We start from the raw sequence: 19,899 nt of genomic DNA, 5'->3' as shown, positions 1-19,899 counted from the left end.
GGGAATCCGAGGGGAGGAACTCTGTGAATTTAGCCATTGCCGAGCAGGTATTGTAGGAGTACCGACTGATGATGGCCTGCTGGTTGGCTGTTCGGAGTTGTAGTCCCCCCGTTGAGTATACCTTTAGCGCGAATAGGTCTAGTTTTTTAGCATCCCTATTCTTGGGAGAAGGGCCCTGAAAGCCTTGCCTCTCCTGCTGGTTAGCAGCATCCACCACCAAAGAGTCAGGCTGGGGGTGGGATTATAGGTGTTCATAATTCCTGCAGGGCACAAAGTACTGGCGTTTGTTACGCTTGGCAGTGGGTGGCAGCGAGATCTGGGTCTGCCACAGGGTCTTAGTCATATCCATAATTGTCTTTATAAATGGGAAGGCAATATGGGAAGGGGGCGAGGGGGCCAGGATATCAGCCATAGGGCCTTCATCATCTACTTCTTCTGCCTTAATGCCCAGATCCTGGTGACCCGGCGCAGCAACTGCTGCAACACCCTGGAGTCTTCCAGAGCTGGGGCTATGGAAGTGCCCGCCAGCGCCTCATCTGGTGAAGAGGAGGAGGAGGCCACTAGAGACTCTCTACCATCCCCACCTGAGGGATCTCGTGACCCCAGGGGGACTGTGGTTGGTTGGCCCAGTCCCACGAAGGGCATGGGTATTGGTGCTGACGTCGGGTCCCACGCCGTTGCTGGTATAGACACCTGGTGTAGCATCTACTCTGGGGTCTTCATGGATGCCGTTGCAGCCGGCTTAGACAACGATGTCGGTGCCGTCGTCAGTGCCGAAGGTGCAGCTGGCGCCACAACAGCAGCACTCCGGTGCTGAAGGCGTTGTCGTTGTTGGTAACGGTGACATGGCCGCCAGCATTGACACTGGAGATAATGGCTCAGTCGCTCGTCGTGGCGGATGCCACTGATGCAGCTCCCAAGCGGAATCCTGGGCTCTGACCCTGGCCTTGATGGAAAGCCCCGAGAGTCCAAAAGGGCCACTGAGCCAGGTTCTGCCATTGTGAGGGCCACTGCATTGCGTGGGACCCTCTGCTCCTGCTATAGTCAGAAAGGTACGAGTTTGACTCTGATGTTTCAGAATAGGAGGACCAGGGTGGTGCTGCACATCGCGATGTAGTGTTGGGAGCTTGGGGACCGACTGCGCTCTCTGGATGGAGGCGCTGGGGTGTTGAGGGGGTGCCGTGGTGACGGGCGTGACATCATCGACGACTTTCCCTTTGACTGAATGGGGTGCTGGGATGAAGCCTACAGTGCTGGCACATCTTTCTGCCTCGGGGACGAGAACGGCGCCGTGAGTCTCAGCAGGTCCTGCGCTGCCTCAAAAGCCTCCGGGGTGGACAGGAGTGGCAGGTGCTCCAAGGGGTTTGGCGAGTGCGGTGGGCCTAGACTCGACTGCCTCACTTGGGCAGGAATTCACGTAGCTCCACTCTGAGCCTCAGAGTCAAGGCCCAACTGAGGTGCCACTGATGGCTGGTCCCTAGATTTTGCCACGGGGGATCGGCCTCTTTCCATCCTCTTCTTCTTCTGCACTGGTGATTGGGACCAGTGCCGAAGGCTGGAGTGCCCCCGAAAGGCTCCATGACAGTGCTGAGCCTCCTTGTCGGTGTCTCTCTTTGACTGAAGACAGCACCGGAGTGCTCCGCACCGAAGATGACATACTGGGAGCGGGATCTCCGGCACCGGGTCTGACTGAAGTTGGAGAGCTGCCTCCATGAAGAGGATTTTAAGCCACTGCTCCTTCTCTTTAAGAGTTCTCAGGCGGAATTCTTGACAGATCTTGCAGCAGTCTTTTTGGTGACCTTCGCCCAGACACCGTATACAGGAAGTGTGAGGGGTCACTTTTAGGCATGCGCTTCGCGCAGCCCTGGCAAGTCTTGAAGCCTGGGGATCGTGGCATGCCCCAGTGACAAATAAGGGGGGGGAGAAAAATGGGGGAGATGGGGGATGACACCCCCCATAACTGAAAATTTTAAGTGAACTAACTACATTATTCTAACCAACTAGAACTAACTATCTACAGAGAAAACCAAAAGTACTACTAAGCTGCTTGCCGATGCAAGAGCAAGAGGAAGTTCCAGCTACCGTCACTGGCAGTAAGAAGGAACTGAGGGGGCGGCAGGGCACTTTAATGGGCGCGACTCCAGGGGGCACCCAGGCCGACCCCCCAGATGCTGCTAGGGGAAAAAATCTTCCGGCTACTGTGCACATGCGCGCGCACACACCTGACTGGAACTGACATGAACAAGCACTCAAAGAAAAAAAGTTTAATGAAAACAGGATCATTACTAATAATAAAGAATATGGGGAAAGATTCACAGAAAGTACACAATAAGCAGAATTCTCTTTCTACAAAATGTTTTTCAAAGTATCCTGCGAGGCTTTACGCAACTTTTTAGTTATGAAGTTGTAATATGAAAGTACTCCAGTGACACAAAGTCCTTACCTGAATCTGTAGATAATGGGCCAGATTCTGCACTGTGCTTCCTGAAAGATGTAGCACAAAAGGTGCAGCCCAGAAGATGGAGCAAAGGTGAATTTATGCCACCTTTTCATTCTTGGAGTCCAGCCTGCTGTCAGAGCCAAAATGGATCCTGGCATACGTTAGAACAGCCCAGTAATCTGTAATTTATGGCAGCCATTCGCAGGCTATTTTATGGGTTGCACTGCAGATTATTTCCCTTCCTGCTTCCAACTTGCCTATTCCTGTGCTTGGCATGCTCCATACAATGGGAATTGTGAATGGAACAACACTGGGTCTGCTTACATCAGCCTTTCACTGTGGGGGAAGTCTCTTTGCAAATTATTTATTGATTTTATTGGCCACTGGACTGCCATATATTGGCCAGAACAGGGACATAAGGTGCAATGCCGGAGTATTTTGAGAAACATCTTTTACATTTCATAATAACTTTTTTAGTTCTGGCAAAAAAACCCTATCTGTAAAATAAATGATACATTTTAAGTAAGAAAATTTAACAGGCTAGTATCTAAAATTACTTTTAAATTTGTCAAATTGTTCATAGAGAACTACATCTTTTTTTAGATCAGAAGTGCACAGCAAATCTTGAAATGCACTTCAGTTACAGTATAAACAACATACATTTGAAGAACCCTACTGGAAGAACTCTTGTTGCACACGTGTGTGCGTGTGCGTGCGCCTGCAAATCACCTTAACTTCTTTTGGCCTCTAAATTTACTTCAGTTTAAAATGTACATCAGACTGGATGTCCATCATCGGTAACAGGTGGCTTTCTTTAAAAAATGGGCTATTATCTTTTAAGCCATTTTTATACACAATTTTGAAATGAAGACTATAGTTTAAATCCTGAATTCTCTTTGGGAAACTAGGAGAGTATGAATTAGTTTTCAAGAAAATTAAAACTCTACCTTATGTGCATCAACTAGAACAATTCCTCCTTTTTCAAGTGGCTCCTTCGTACCTATCAGCAATTTTCCATCTGAATAGCCAACTGCAAATGGTCTGTCTTCACTGAACCAGGCAAGGCATGTGACAGACACTATTGGAACAATAAGCACAAATAAAATATATTAAATTACAAGCTATACTGTTCAATTCCCATTGCATTTAGCTCAGAGAAAGAGGTTACTTACCTTTTCGTAACTAACTGTTGTTCTTTGAGATGTGTTGCTCATGTCCATTCCATTCTAGGTGCGCGCCCATGTGCGTGGTTGTCGGAGATTTTTGCCTTAGCGGTATCTGTAGGGTCAGCTGTGGCACCTCCTTGAGTGCCGCACTCATGTATTAGTATATCAGGTGCCGCCGACCCGATGCCCTCTCAGTTCCTTCTTGCCGGCAACTCCGACAGAGGGACAGAAAGGCGGGGTAATGGAACGGACATGAGCAACACATCTCGAAGAACAACAGTTACAAAAAGGTAGGTAACTGTTTTTTCTTCTTTGAGTGCTTGCTCATGTCGATTCCATTCTAGGTGACTCAAATATCCTTGGAGGTGGGCTCGGAGTTCACAGTTATGCAGCTTGAAGCACTGCTCTGCCAAAACCAGCGTCATCTCGAGCCTGCTGGGTAAGTGCATAATGAGATGTGAGCATGTGGACAGATGACCAGGTAGTGGCCCTACAGATCTCTTGGATTGGTGCCTGCGCCAGGAAGGCTGCTGATGACACTTGAGCCCTAGTCGAGTGAGCCATCACGATAGCCGGCAGAGGCATTGTTGCCAGCTCACAGCCGTAGCGGATGCAGGCAGTGATCCAGGGCGAAATCCTTTGAGCAGACACTGGGCGACATCTCATTCTGTCTGCCACCATAATGAACAACTGTGTTGATTTACAGGACGGCTTTGTTCTATCTATGTAGAAAGCCAGTGCCCTCCTAACGTCCAGGGCATGCAGCCTGCGTTCCTCATCTGACATAGGAGGCTTTGGAAAGAAGACAGGTAAGTATATGCCCCAGCCAGTCTGAAACTAGGAAACTACCTTGGGCAGAAACGCTGGGTCTGGGCGCAGCTGGACCTTATCCTTGTAGAATACCATATAGGGCGGTTCTGAAGTAAACGCCCTCATCTCAGACACCCTCCAGGCTGACGTTACTGCAACCAGGAACAAAACCTTCCAGGACAGAAGCAGGAGAGAGCAGGAAGCCAGAGGCTTGAAGGGAGGCCCACTTGAGCCTCGACAGCATGAGATTCAGGTGCGAGGGAGGGAAGGGATCCCGGACATGCAGGTAGAGACGCTCCAGACCCTTCAAAAACTGGGCCATCATGTTGTGAACAAAGACAGACCTGTCTTACAATGGAGGGTGGAAAGCCGAAATAGTGGCCAGGTGGACCATGATCAAGGATGCGGATAAACCTTGGAGTTTGAGGTGCAGAAGATAATCCAGGATCTCCTGCACAGAGGCCTGTGAGGCTCAGATACGCCGTTCTGAGGCCCAGCACGTGAACCTTTTCCACTTGGCCAAGTAAGTTGCTCTGGTGGAGGGTTTTCTGTTACCCAACAAGACCTGCTGAACCCGGGCCAAACATTCCCGTTCGTCCGCGATTAGCCATGCAGTCGAGTGTCAGTGCCGAAAAGTTTGGGTGCAGAAGACTGCCATTGTTCTGGGACAGCAGATCCGGCCAGAGGGGTAGCTGCAGCGAGGCGGCTACTGAAAGGTCCAGCAGCGTGCTGAACCAGTACTGGTGAGGTCATGCAGGGGGTATTAGGATAATCTTCATCCTGTCCTGTTTGAGCTTCACGAGGACTGTGAATCAATGGCACTGGTGGGAAGGGATACATTAGCGCCCCCGACCATGGGAGGAGAAACACATTGACAGGGAGCCCCGGTCCATCCCCTGGAACAAACAGAACACATGGCATTTCCTGTTCTGCCTGGACACAAACAGGTCCACCGGGGGAGTTCCCCACCTCTGGAAGATTGTACTGACTGCCTCTAGATCAGGGGTCGGCAACCTATGGCACGTGAGCCAATTTTTAATGGCATGCTGCTGCCTGCCGGACCCAGGCAGACAGCCGCGTGCCACTAAAAATCCTGCCTTGCCCGGCCCGCTCTTTTCCGCCCCCCCCCGTGCTCTCCGTGCAGGGCATGCAAGCTTCCCCCCCACACACACTTCCTGCCCCTCCTCCTCTCCCTCCCTGCGGCCGATCAGCTGACGGCCCTTGCTTTGGAGTAGGAGGGGTAAAAGAGGAGCCACAGCACCTCTCTCTGCTCCGGGGACCTTGGGGAAGGGGGCTGGAATCAGGGCATATCCCCTCCAGCCCCCTGCCGTGAGCCGCTCAGGGCAGGGGGATGGGAGAACCCCCATGACCCCAGCCCACACCCCCAGCCCTCTGCCTTGACCCCTGAACCCTCCTCACACACACTCAGCCCTCTGCCCTGACCCCTGCACCCCCCTCACAACCCCAGCCCTGACTCCAGCACCCCCCACACATACCGAGCCCCCCCCAGCCTTCTGCCCTGACTCCTGCACCCTCCTCACACCCCCCCCAGACCCTATGCCCTGACTCCTGCACCCCCCACAAATACCCAGTTCCCCCACACCCTATGCCCTGACTCTTGCATCCCCCACATCCCCACTCCCACCCCTCACACCAAATGGGAGCTGCCCAGGTAAGCGCTCCACACCCAAACCTCCTGCCCCAACCCTGAGCCCACTCCCTCATTCTAGCTCTTGGCCAGACCCTGCACCCCAGCCTGCTCCTTCACCCCCAGCCCTGTTGTCAGCACACTCCCACCCTCATCTCAGTGCACAGAGAGGAAGAGAATGGCTAGAACCAGAGAGAAGGTAGGTACCCACTCTATGTGGGCAGGGCTGGGATCCCAGACCGGCAGCAGGCTGAGCGGGGCCGGCAGCCAGGACTCTGGCTGGCAGGAGCTGGCGGACGGAACCCCAGACCGACAGCAGGCTGAGGGGTAGTGGGCTGAGCAGCTCAGCCCACTGCCGGTCTGGGGTCCCAGCTGCCGGCCCCGCTCAGCCCACTGCCAGTCTGGTGTTCTGGCTGCCTGCCCCTTGCCAGACAGGGTCCTGGCCGCAGGCCCAGCTCAACCCACTGCCGGCCTAGGTGAACGGAACCCCAGGCTGGAAATGGGCTGAGTGGGCCGGCGGCGTTTTAATTTCATTTTAAATGATGCTTCTTAAACATTTTGAAAACCTTGTTTACATACGACAATAGTTTAGTTACATAATATATAGACTTATAGAGAGAGATCTTCTAAAAGATGTTAAAATGTATTATTGGCATACGAAACCTTAAATTAAAGTGAATAAATGAAGACTCGGCACACCACTTCTAAAAGCCGACCCCCTGCTCTAGATGGAGCAACCCTTGTGGCCAGATGAGAAGGTCCTGCTGAGGTGATCTGCTAATACGTTCCTGGTCCCGGGCAGGTGTGTGGCTACCAGATGAACAGCATGCCACACACAAAAGTCCAAAAGGCGGAGAAGTTCTTGGCAAAGGGCCAACAACCTGGCTCCGCCCTGCCTGTTGATGTAATACATTGCAGCAGTATTGTATGTCAAGACCTGCACCACCTTGCCCTTCAGGTGGGGTAAGAAAGCCTGGCAGGTCAGGCGATCTGCTCTGAGCTCCCCGACATTGATATACAGGGCCAGATCATCCCGCAACCAGTGGCCCTGCATTTCATACTGGCTGGGCCCGCCACAAGTCTGGGTCCCCTACTGCTCCCGGGAGTCAGTGGTGGATCCTTTGGGGGGGGGGGGGGGCTAAGAGCCCGAACAGGGAGGCATGTCCATGTGGCTCCAGTGTGGATGAGCAGCCTGAACTGGGTCCTTTGCCTGATAGCTCATGTTCTTTCCTGGCCAATGCTGGGGAGCCATATTTCTGGGTCTTCTTTTTGGGCACTGGCGATGGAGAGCGGTGCTGCGCAAAGCCTGGTGCCAGGCGTGCACTATGCACAGTGGCCAAGGTACCAGGGGTAGAGTCCAGCCGGGATGTCTTGGAAGCCAGTCGGAAGCACAGCCTCCCTGAGGAGAGCCCTCAAACAGATATTGCACTCTTTCTGGGTCCTGGGTCAAAAGTTTTTACAGATACAACACTTGTCCTTCACATGTGATTCCCCCAAACCCTTGAGGCAGCTGCTATGTCGGTCAATAACAGGCATAGGCCTGTTGCAGTCCGAGTAGAGCTTAAACTCAGGAGACTGGGGCATGCCCCACTTTGGGCGAAGTCCCTGATGGGACTCTAACTTCTAACTACACTTAACACTAACTACTGTAAACAAACTATTTACAAGGCCCTAAGGCTCAAAGTCAGAATGTACGAAACTGCTAGACTTTGCTATGTGAGGAAAAGCGCTCTAACCACCACGAGCAGTAAGAAGGAACTGAGAGGACGTAAGGCCAATGGTGCCTGATATACCGACACATGAGCATGGAACTCCATGGAGAGCCAAAGCCGACCCTACGGATACTGCTAAGGCAAAAATCTTTGACGATCGCGCACGTGGGCATGCGCATACACCTAGAATGGAATCGACAGGAGCAAGCACTCCAAGTTTTTGTATTGTAATTACTTTCAGAAAACAAAAATGACATGACAAAATTACAGCTTAATGAATGTTAATATAGCTGTTTACTTTATGTTTTTTATTCTATGCCTATCACCTTAAATATCTAAGTACCACTGTAGTTATACATTTCTATCCACAGTGCTATTTTATAGGAGACAGTACCGTAAAAGCTTTTTGTGGTAGTTTAGAGATAAATGCAATTCTAAATATACATTTCAATAGGATGAGCATAACCTACGTATTTACCCAGCTACTCTTCAAGTTTTATTTAATATAGTATTGCCACTTCTTTTTTTCCTTCTTTTCCATTTTAAATGGGATTCAAAATAGACAGTCCTTTTCTACTTTGAATAAGTTAATGACCAAAGAATTTCAGTTGCAAACCATGCCACAGTACTTATGGCTAGAAACCATGAACTTTCCACTGAATGCCTTTTATTCAAGGCACTTTTCATATGATTTTGCCTCCTCTTTTTTTTTTTTTTTAATTCATGCATTTGCTAACAGTCTGTCTTAAAGAGGGAGGCAAATAGCTTTCCTGTTCTAGCCCTGATTACTTCTATGCTTTTTTCACAAAGTCTGTGTTTCCTTTTTGGAAGTCTCTCACAATTTCACAGTCACAAATGGAGCTGCACCAGTTACAGTAAGATTGTTCCTCCCCCCACAAAAAAATCGCTAATGTAGATAAGGTCAGAGAGGATACATATGTCTTTCTTCACACATCCAACCTGTAACGGTTAGGCAAGGGAGTCTTGAATCCTACATTGCTCACATAGCAATTTAACAATAACAACTGCACTGTTTTTTTAAATGCCCCTTTGAAGAAGCAGCATTTGTAGTTGTAATAAAATCCCTGTTGGAAGTTTAGGCATTAAAAGAATGAAAATGGTTACCTATTCTACAGAAAGTGCAGATCTTCAAGATGTGTAGTCCACATAGGTTCCACTTCTAGTGTGCATGCATCCCATGCACACAAGATGATATTCTTTGACCAGTAGTGTGCACTGGTGCTGTGCCTGTACTCTGGATGCCCTCCCACTCGAGGGCATAAAGAACAGAATGGGCCAACTGTCCCTCAGTTCCTTTGTCAATATGGGGTCCAGATGGCCTTAGACTCCAGAGTAGCAGGGAAGGAGCATGAGGCATAGAATATACGTGGACAGCACATCTTGAAAAATGACAGTTGCTGTTTTTTCTCTGAATGATTGTCCACATGGATTTCACTTCTAATGACTTGCAAGCTCTGACCACATCAGAAGGTGGATGTTAGGAGTCCTATTTAAATAATGACTGCAGAATATCACTGCCCAAGAGGGCATCAGATCTTGAGGCCTCAACTAATGAATAATGCTGGATGAAAGGTGGACTAATCCCCATGTAGTTGCCCTGCACATTTCTGACAGGGATGCTGGGCAACGTTAGATTTTGGACTTTAATGCTGCACCCTATATGGAAGGATATTCTAGCACTTTATATGTTAATTGATTAAGCCACACAATTTCCTGTGTGATGTGTATTAAAATCCCCATTTAACAGAGATAAACTGAGGCATGCAGAGGTTAAGTGACTTGCCAGACATCACACAGAGTCAGTGTCAGAGTTCGGAACAGAAATCAGGAATCCCTGCTCCATGTACATCAGTAACATCAAGCACCATGCTTTAGGGCATTAACTGGTCACCAGCTGAGGTCAGGAAGAAGTCTCTTTCCTCATGGTAAGGTAGTGCATTATGAAGTACTGTCCAACATCATACACAAGATAGTATAGCATACACCATTCTGAGACCTGGTGGAATGGGCTCTAATCTCTATGGGTGCTGTATTTAATATAATTAGATACCCATTTAGAAAATCTTTGGTTGGTATTGCCTGACCAAAGTGGACACTAAAGGGGTACCAACTTGATGCCGCGGACAATAAGAAGAAACCGAGGAAAAGCTGAGCCTGCTACACTTTTTATGCCTTTGGGGTGGGGAGCTGGGGATGAGGCAAGAGAATCCAGGGTGCAGACACAGCTCTAACAGACACTGTTGGCCAAAAAGAATCTGATCTTGTGTTTATGGGGCATAGGTGTACTAGAACTGGAATCTGTGTGGACAGTTCTTCATAAAACTGAAGTAGACTGCATTTTCGATACAGATGGCAAAAAATTCTAAGTATGTAACTTACAAGTTTTCTTTTGAAATATCAGTACGGTCACCTACCATCCTTTCTATAGCAATGCTCCAGTTCTAATCGATGCATGGTTGAAACATCTACAACTTCAATAAGACCAAGAGATCCATCCATACGACCTACTAATAATACTTCTGGGGCGTCTCCTGTCCATGTTGCAGTTGGCCCTTCTTCTGGCCAAGCTAGAGCAGATACCCAGTGCGGCTGAAGGTCTAATAATCCTTTTCCTCCTAAAACCCACAAAAATCTGTTACTATAATACTTCATTTTACTTCACATTAAAAGACCAAAGAGTACCTTTCAGAGGACAACGTTGAAAAACTATGTATACAACTTGGACATATACTACTGATGATCCTTAAAATCCTTTAAGCTGACATATGGTATGTGATTACAAAGTAACTGGTTACTAACTTGCCATGAAAAATAAATCAATATAATGTCTCTAACAGCATCACATATAGAACTAATCTTCAAACAAATTACTCCAGAAAAAGTAATTCACAGAAGAAGGAAGTGAAATTTTATGAAAGACTGCAGCATTCAGACAATGATGAAGTGCCAGTAACCATATAAATGAAACAATACACTGAACCAAGCGTGTGTCAAGCACATAGGAACAGTTCTCTATGGAAACATCCAAGACTGTCAAAAACTGTAACTAGTGATTTTTGCAAACGTAAGAAGTTAGATAGAGATCCTACAGCTGTCTAAAGGATTAATGCTCTTCTCCTTTCAGAGTTAGTCTCGAACGTACCATTTTGAGCATTCTGGTGCACCTATGGAAGGAAAATGTTGGAACCTTTTTGAACTGCTTTCTAAAGAACTATTTATACGAACTTTTAGAGATAGCTAGTTTAAATGTCAAATATATTTTATACCCTATAAAAAGAATAATATTTATAGGCAATGATTGTTATTGTAGTAAGCAAGTCTAAAGCCCAGCACAAATTTCAATGACTCTTTTCTGGTTCAATGATAGGCTAGAAGGATTCATGTTAACTACTGAGTTTCCAATGCCTATATTGTAACAAATGTTGAAAGAAAGGCACTAAGGTGCTAGTGAACTAGCTGGGTTCAGAGCACCTAATGAAGGACAGTAGGCATATTAACTGACAATTAAATCTGCAAAAACACCTACCAATACAAAAGTGCCATTTCTCAGGAGTTTTTAAATAGCTGTCATAGACACAGGTTAAACTATTAAAAAAAAACAAAAAACCCATGTGCATCATACCATTGACTTGCCATATGTTCACCGTTTTTTCCAAAGCTCCAGCCAGATACTTGCCACTGATGCTCCAGCAGATGAGAGACAAGCTAAGGTCACTGGGTGACCCCAGACTTTCTTCTGAATCACCTTCTCTACAAAAGAATAAAACAGTGCACTTAAAGTAGGCATTTCTAACTGGAGAAAATGAGAAAAAGTTTAATCTATTAAAGATCTGAGTCATTTTCTGTACTTCCCTTGTTGTTATTGCAGATATAGAACCAAGCATTTTTTCCCCTCAATTTTTTATTCCACATCATCCCCTGGTAAAGTTATTAGAGAGACTCTCTCTGTAGTTAAATGTTGCAGCTAGCTTTCTATAATAGTCCTAATTCTGACTATCTCTGACATTGTCAAACTAAACCAGCCTGCCTGAAACATCACAAACTTTATCTTATGCCAAAGTAGAGTTTTCTGGGAAGTCTCAGGAAAACCGAACAGGGAAGTTAAGAGGTCTAAGAACAAAAAAGTCAGAAGAGGTACTCTCTCTTCTTGATTTTTGGCCCCAATTCTACTCCCACACTGGGGCAGCTTCGCACAGCTCAACTAGAGTAAAGCTATTTTAAAGCCAGTTTAGCCAACCACAGTAGGATCACCGATTAAAGGTCTAGAAAACATGACCTATGAGAGAAGATTGAAAAAATTGGGTTTGTTTAGTATGGAGAAGAGAAGACAGAGGAAACGTAACAGTTTTCAAGTACATAAAAGGTTCTTAAAAGGAAAAGGAAGGAAAATTGTACCAACCTATGAGTACAGGACAAGAAGCAATGGGCTTAAATTGCAGCAATGGCAATTTAGGTTGGACATTAGGAAAAACTTCCTGTCAGGGTAGTTAAGCAATGGAATAAATTGCCCAGGGAGGTTGTGGAATCTCCATCATTGTCTAACCTGCTCTTAAAAATCTCCAAACACCTGTCAGGGATGGTCTAGATAATACTTAGTCCTGCCATGAGTGTAGGGGACTGGACTAGATTAACTCTCAAGGTCTCTTCTAGTCCTATGATTCTATGATCACCTTAGCTTAACAGGATTCTTTAGAGTGCAGAGCTGTATAGCAGCTCTTATGACCTCCAATTCTCTGTGACAAGTGCAGGGCGTGCAATCATGGTATCCCCACATGTCAGATATCATATCAGCTTGTTGGGGCCACTGGCAGCCAGTGTAAATTGCAGTACTCCTCAGGCTGTTCTAATTTATGCTGAAGGAACAGCTCCGTAGCACAACGACACCAAGATAAGACAGTGAAATGATGGCTTAAACCATCATTGACCCTCCCCACTAACTTCTATTAATCACTCCTTGGCTGGAATTGGCAATTGTAGACACTTCATTTTTTTTGGCTCATCACAATGCCAAAAAAGCTTGGCCAAGAAACATCCAGTTTGTTTTAATTGGCTTTGTCTGGAACTGGTTTCATTTACCAGTTTTGGAGAGTTGCTTGGTGAATTATTTAGTTTTTGAAAAACAGTTCGTGTGTGTATTATAAGCTCTGCAAAATTCTTAATTCTGCAAGCCATCTTTTACAGAGCTTAAGAAGTCCATGCTAGAGAGAGATGAAATTTCTGAACTGCACAAAAGCGTGTGTGTGTGTAAAAAACTCCTCAGGAGACAGCTCTAATGCAAGTCTGCTAAAGCCCAAAACAAATACATACTTCAAGAAACTTGCAATCAGCACATACAGGTACCTAAAATACGTAAATGCCATAAGGAGAAGGGAGTACCACTTCCCGCAAGGCCAAATGGCCTAGAGAAATAAGCAGTGGAATGCAAGCCCATGTGTCCTGAATTCTATTCCCACAATTAACCCCAAAATTACCTTAATACTTAGTACAGTATAAACATATTTTTGGGCCATATCTAATGCACTTTGAAATCAAAGGAAAGACTCCCACTGAGTGAATGGGAATCAGGCCCTTCGTTAGGCTTCTTAAATCCCTATGAAGCAGGCAAATATAATTTGATACACCCCAACTTTACAGATAAGGAAGAATAAGCATTTAAGAAGTCCAGGGACTTGCTCAAGGTCACACAGCAGTTAGGAAAACAATTAAATTCATTCAAAAGTACATTTAAGTCAATATATTTGTAAGCTGCCCTCAGTATGACAGTCCCTCTTTAAGCTTATATTTTGCTCGTTAATCTTTGTTCTTTGGTAGATTTATTATAAAGTAATACATAAACATTTTCAGGTCAAGAAAAAAAAATTTAATCCCCTTATCTGGATTACTACCTCCACCTTCAATTTTAGGTTCTCTTTTCAGTTTTAAATCATTTACTTTTAATCATTTTTGTTATTTTAAATACAGTAATCCCAAAGAAGAATAAGAGCATCCTACGCTCAGGCAGTTTCCTGTGCCCATGGGAATCCCCACATGATTGCCATTGTGGATCAATTAATAACTGACTTCCATAAATAAACAACTTACAATTTGTTGAATACACATGTTTGCTGCAATGAATATTGCTTCTTTGTTACATTCCACACTCTTATAGTCCCATCATTCCCACTAGTTGCCAAAAGTCCCTTTTTATTGCACCAAACACATGTCATCACCTGCAGAAATTAAATTAACAAGTGTAAAACCAGAGTTTAAAATTTAAGGGTAGACATATTCATCTCATGCAACTCATTAAGTTTGCCTGATTTGGACAAAGCATTAGCTGTATTATTTAAATCAATTATACTAAACAGAATCCAACAGTGCCCAAGAAGAAATTTCCTTTCATCGTACAGTATTGCATAGTTAGGAGCATTATTAGGGGTACTGCACATGAATCATCTTCCATAGGCCACTGTCAAACAGAATAGTAAACGAGACAGATTATCTATTATGGCAAAACAAATTAATACATGTGTACTTTTAAAACAAATGTATAAGAAAAGACTTGTAATAATTCAGTTGACTTTGTGTGTTTATTTTTTTAAATCAGTTTAATGAATCCGACAGATGCAAAAGGTCTCATTTCTGCAACTGCCTCTATGTTGACAGATAGTGATGTCAACAAGATGCTGCTCATGCAGCGCCATTTTTGCCAGATCAGTGCCTTAATTATTGAAGCTGACACTAGAATAAGGAATTTGAAATGTAGTTACCCTCATTCCCCACCCCACTCCTAGCTCATTTAATTTGTCATTTTTGAGGATATAATTTACTGTGATCCTCCTCCCATTCATTTCTTTTGTAAAAAGAGGGATTAAGCAATGTTAAATCTTAATTTTAAAAGATTTGTAGCTACAACAACAAAATTAGTAGCAGAAGGCCAAAATCTTTGATAAAAGTAAGCTGCACAGCAGCAACAGGTTAAATGTTTTATGGCATAAGATGTTGTCCCAATCAGTATTTATCACTACAAAATTTTATTTATCTTTTGTGGGAAAATACTTTTTCTATAAAATACCAGCAGTCTGTTGCTTTGCTTATATGGTTATGTAATTACTTGCATTTTTTCTGTGTTCTAAAGTAAAAGGTCAATAAAAGAATAAATTATACATTAAAAAAAACTATTTTGGGAGGAACAATACTTACCCTGTTCTGATGAGCCTCCAGTTTTATGAAGGAGCATTTTCGTAGATCTCCACCCATATCAGCAAGGGTCTGAGGACTAATTTGGTTGTCTCGGTCATGTGCTGCAAGAGTTCGCACAAGCTGCTGTGCAGCCCACTGCCTATGTTGTGAAGACAACCTTGAGGAAAGGCAGCAAGCTGCTAATGCATTAGCCAGCTCCAGAGGGCCTACAGCAGAAGGATCACAGGGAGGATGGGCATACAAATGGGCAATTAAACCTGCTTAAACAAAACAATAAGATGATGCCCAAATGAATATTGATAGTATTAAACAAGCCAATAAAATATTACACACAATTGCTAGAAAGAACAAAATTTCTGCAAAAAGATGTTTTTTTTCTTTACTAAAAATACCACAGAGCCATCTTAAATTTGGAAAAACTGTTCTGATACAGACTGAAAACCAGCCATCCTCTAATCTTTTTTCCACAAAACTCTTCAGAAGCCCTTTAGATTGACGGCGAAATACTGTCCTCATTAGAGTCAATGGGGAACTCCAATTGACATAATTGGGCCAGGATTTCATCCTAAAACACCAAGCTTTTTAAGGCCCCAGTCCTGCATTGGGATCTATTAGCATAAACGTCTGCACCCATGTGGAGCCTCACTGGCAGTCAATGAGACTCCATAAGAATATGAACCATACACCATTGGTTTTATAACTAATTCGTAAATAAATGTCTCTGATGATTATTCAGGTATAACATAGAATAACATAGAATATCAGGGTTGGAAGGGACCTCAGGAGGTCATCTAGTCCAACCCCCTGCTCAAAGCAGGACCAATCCCCAATTTTTGCCCCCGATCACTAAATGGCCCCCTCAGGGATTGAACTCACAACCCTGGGTTTAGCAGGCCAATGCTCAAACCACTGAGCTATCCCTCCCCCCAATTCTATTCTCCCTGTACCTTTTTTTTTTTTAAAGCTTCAAATAAACTTTTCTGCTTCTCCACCCTGTTATAATTATTAAGTAAAGCACACCGGGTAACAAACCCCTCCTGTTGTTTTGCCTCTCGGCACTGGGTGCTGGCAACACTTCCATCAGGCAAGGGGGACTTGAACCAGTGGCCTTATACACGGTGGGTGAGTATGCTAACCATGAGGCTAAAGATTATAATTTATAATTTCCAACAGATGTTTGGGTAATGAAAGTCACCCATTACTATAAGGTCTTGTGTTTTGGATATATCGGTTATTTCTTCCACAAGTGCCTCATCCGCCTCCTCTTCCTGATTTGGTGTTGAAAAGTTAGACCCCTACCATGACATCACCCGTTTTCCCCCTTTTATCTTTACCCAGAGGCTTTTAACTGGTCTGCCTCTCACTTCCTTCTGGACCTCAGAACAAGTGTATATATTCTTGTATATATTTTACTCCCTTTTTCTTCTGCCTGTCCTTCCTAATCAAGCCATCCCCATCTATGCCAATATTCCAGTTATGAGACTTATCCAACTTAGTCTCTAATGCTCACATGCTAACAAATGACCTCTCTAAATATTCTCCCTTATAACTAGGAATGAGCTATCAACTAACCAGAAGACTACTAAAGTTTGCCCTAATATCTCCACAATATTCAAGCTTCCCCAAACCCAGGGGCCGCATCCAGCCCTTCAGACATTTTAATCCTGTCCTCGAGCTCCCGCCAGGGAGCAGGGTCAGGGGCTTGCCACACTCCGTGTATACCATGGCTCCTGGAAGCAGTGGCATGTCCCCCGATGCTAACCACCATATTAACTTTTGTTCTTTCATGTAAGTGCCATAATTTTATGCATCTATGTTTAGGAGGGTTAGAGCCTTAGTTCTGTGCCTAATGACACTTCTGTGATTGGTGGCATGTGGAATAGTAATGAAGAGTGGGTAATGATTGCTTTAAGTATGCTATCTGTCTCATCAGGAATTAGTAAAGTATATCTTTTACTGTGGACTATGTATGTCCATAAAAAAGGCTAGAGCTGGAGCAATCACTGTGATTAAGAGTGAAGCATTTTACTTTCTGTGGTTCCTACAGACATGAAGTTTTGACATGAATAAAATCTCCAAAGGGCTCCCCCCCACACTTCACTGCCTAACTATAGGGGCAGAGTTAGAACTGAATGCCTAAACTATGGATTTTCATACTTTCAAATATTTGGGTTTCTTTCCAAGGAACAACCAGCAACTTGATAATCACATTTCTGCCTGAAAATTTTGCATCTATTATAGTTAAGTAACACCTAAGATTACACTCTTTGAAATCAATAGTGAAAAAACATCTAATCTTTAATTTATTTTGTGAATTTGACAGCAATTTATGTATAAGCAGTTTCGCAGTGTCCTGTATATAAACAGTTTTACTCTTATAAACATCAACAGGGAGCAGAAACCTCTTAAAATAATTTTAAAATTCAGGACATACCATTTAAAGGGTGCTCCATCAGAAACTGGATTTTTTAAATTAATCTCAGGTTTCAGAGTAGCAGCCGTGTTAGTCTGTATTCGCAAAAAGAAAAGGAGTACTTGTGGCACCTTAGAGACTAACCAATTTATTTGAGCATAAGCTTATGCTCAAATAAATTGGTTAGTCTCTAAGGTGCCACAAGTACTCCTTTTCTTTTTTTAAATTAATCTTTTTTTAAAAATTAAGGTAAATTCAAGTTCCAATCTGACTGAATTTCCTGGGTTTATAATGGTGATTTTTATTGACAATTACAAAACTCTTGCAGGGTTTTTGAAAAAAACAAAACAAAACATATTTCTCTTATGTGCTCTCAAGCTTAACTCCAGTTTAACAAATCTGTCTGGGAATATAAATGAGAAAGTGCAGATTTTTGTGAATTATATTGACAAACTTTTTTTTTAAATACAAAAAATACCTTTCTTTTCAATTTCTGCTTTATCATAGTTCGGCCTCAATTTAGCCCCTTTGTCTGCCAACAATGCTACAAGTGCCTGAGTTACCACAAAGTTGGGTGATGTTACAAGCTTGTTTTCTTCTGCAATTCCTCGCAGAAAGCTTGGCAAAAATTTTCTTTGAATTGGATCATCAACTGTAGTCAAATTTACACCAGTCGCAGCAGAAATCAAGTTCTAAGAGAAAGGCAATCAAGTGAAAAAATTAAATGTATCCAAATGTTTTTAGTCAAACAAAAATAAAATCTAAAATGTATAGATTTTTCAAGAACTTCAGTTTATTTGTAGAGATTATCATTGGCTAACCAACATCCTCTAATTATGCAAATATTACATACAAAACAGAATTCAAGACCTGTATCCCACAAGCTGATTGGACTGAATGGACTCCTGTGCCAGTGTGAAACAGGTTGTTTGTTGCTTGCAGGTTCAGGGACAAAGAATTTAATGTGTTGTTATTGTCATCACTGTCAGCTAGGTAATTTAATCTATTGGAGAATTTTGAAAGTTTAGAAAGTTGTGGATGGGAGAAGCAAAAACAAGATATGTAATAAAATCAGTTACTCCATCTCAGGGTAGTTATAAGTCCTTCACTTACACACACTTCACAGTCAGTAAAAGCAAATCAATAATGAGCTTGCGTGCTACCGAGGTTATAGATATACATGGCACCTTGCTACATATATCCACTTTTTTCAAACTTGAATGTACAGCGCTGGGTATAGTTGACTCAATAAAACGTAGGTAATTTGTGTAGCCAAAGATTGTTCCCTTTTAGGGTGACCTGTTTAAGCAGCAGCAATTTAAAAAGAACCCCAACAGATTCATGTTTTCCTTGGCAGATATACATTCCTAGCACCCAAATAAAGATACATGAAGTTACCAACAATAAAACATAAACTTGTGCTAAAGCATGAGGGAAAACTCCAAAGAGGGAATAATCTCTTCCATTTTACTTTCATCTTGATTCTTTTATAAAAAAGAAAGGTGATAAACATGAACAAGTTTCAGCTACATTTTTCAAGCAGTCCTTTCTAATCAAAATAATTTTCACATCCAGTTGCACATGGTATGGTGGAGCATACAATATCCTTGGTATATTAGTGCCTTCTTTATGTAAATCATTTCTCACAAGATTTACCACTTCGACTCATATACAAAAATTTCAAGTGTAAAATACCAGTGTTTTAAGCAAATGTTTGTATAGAAATAACAATCCTACCTGCGTACACAACTGTACCAGCAGTTTTGCAGCACTAGGAGTATTTGATGCCAAACAGCCTACAGCTGTACTCAGGTACGCCAAGCAAGATATAGGCTTGCTTGTTTTACTATGTACTCCTCTAGAACGCTCTGTAGAACTGGACATAGTGGATGGACTTGTGGAGAGGCCTGCTCTCCCTGCTGCAGCCAGGCACATTAATCGAACCAAAGTTCGGATATCTGTTAAACCCAAGGACTCAAGACCAGCCGCAAGACTACAGCTGGACCCACTGTCAAAAATGAAAAAAAAAATGCTTTAGTTTAGGGTGTTGTTTTTTTTAATGTTAGGTACATAATAGGAAATTTCATCTTGCATACAATGTAACTATTACTAAATGTCATTAATAAATAGAATACTGCTTGCTTGATTAGTGGGAAATTATTTCCCTAGAAAAGGGTAGAAGAAAGGAAGTATTACCCCCAGTTTACAGATGGGGAACCGAGGAAGAGTTCTGATCTTGCAAATACCAATGTGCTAAACTTTAAGAATGTGTGCAGTTCCACTTCAGAAGAAGAGACTACTCATGCTTACAGTTAACCACAGAGATAAGTATGCTCAATAGTGAAAACTAAGTAACTTCTTCACATCTGCATCTGCATCCTAAATACCCCCATGCTGTGGTGTGAGGGCATACAAGACCCCTGTACAGAGGCAAGTATTGAAACCTGATCTCTTCACTTCATAACAAGTGCCATAACCACAAGACCACCCTTCCTTTACTGATTTAG

General features: G+C 43.7%; 1 protein-coding gene across 9 annotated transcripts in view; it reads right to left on the bottom strand.

Annotated features, from left to right (window-relative positions):
* HERC1 (HECT and RLD domain containing E3 ubiquitin protein ligase family member 1) overlaps window positions 1-19,899 on the bottom strand; it is a 217,521-nt gene that overhangs the window by 40,105 nt on the left and 157,517 nt on the right. For 7 of the 9 annotated variants that reach the window (XM_073303562.1, XM_073303565.1, XM_073303566.1 and 4 more), the window contains 7 exons: window positions 19,130-19,400; window positions 17,871-18,084; window positions 14,980-15,239; window positions 13,879-14,006; window positions 11,420-11,547; window positions 10,212-10,412; window positions 3,388-3,518 (listed from right to left, as the gene is read on the bottom strand). In XM_073303562.1, coding sequence (XP_073159663.1) covers window positions 3,388-3,518; window positions 10,212-10,412; window positions 11,420-11,547; window positions 13,879-14,006; window positions 14,980-15,239; window positions 17,871-18,084; window positions 19,130-19,400 — 1,333 coding nt within the window. The remainder of the gene's footprint in view (window positions 1-3,387; window positions 3,519-10,211; window positions 10,413-11,419; window positions 11,548-13,878; window positions 14,007-14,979; window positions 15,240-17,870; window positions 18,085-19,129; window positions 19,401-19,899) is intronic. The other 2 variants (XM_073303563.1, XM_073303568.1) reach the window with 2 other exon arrangements.

The sequence above is a fragment of the Lepidochelys kempii genome, chromosome 10 (assembly GCF_965140265.1).
Source record: "Lepidochelys kempii isolate rLepKem1 chromosome 10, rLepKem1.hap2, whole genome shotgun sequence".
In the NCBI taxonomy this organism is placed as follows: Eukaryota; Metazoa; Chordata; order Testudines; family Cheloniidae; genus Lepidochelys; species Lepidochelys kempii.
Note: the sequence above shows the minus strand (reverse complement) of the source record. Positions and strands in the feature narration are given on the sequence as shown.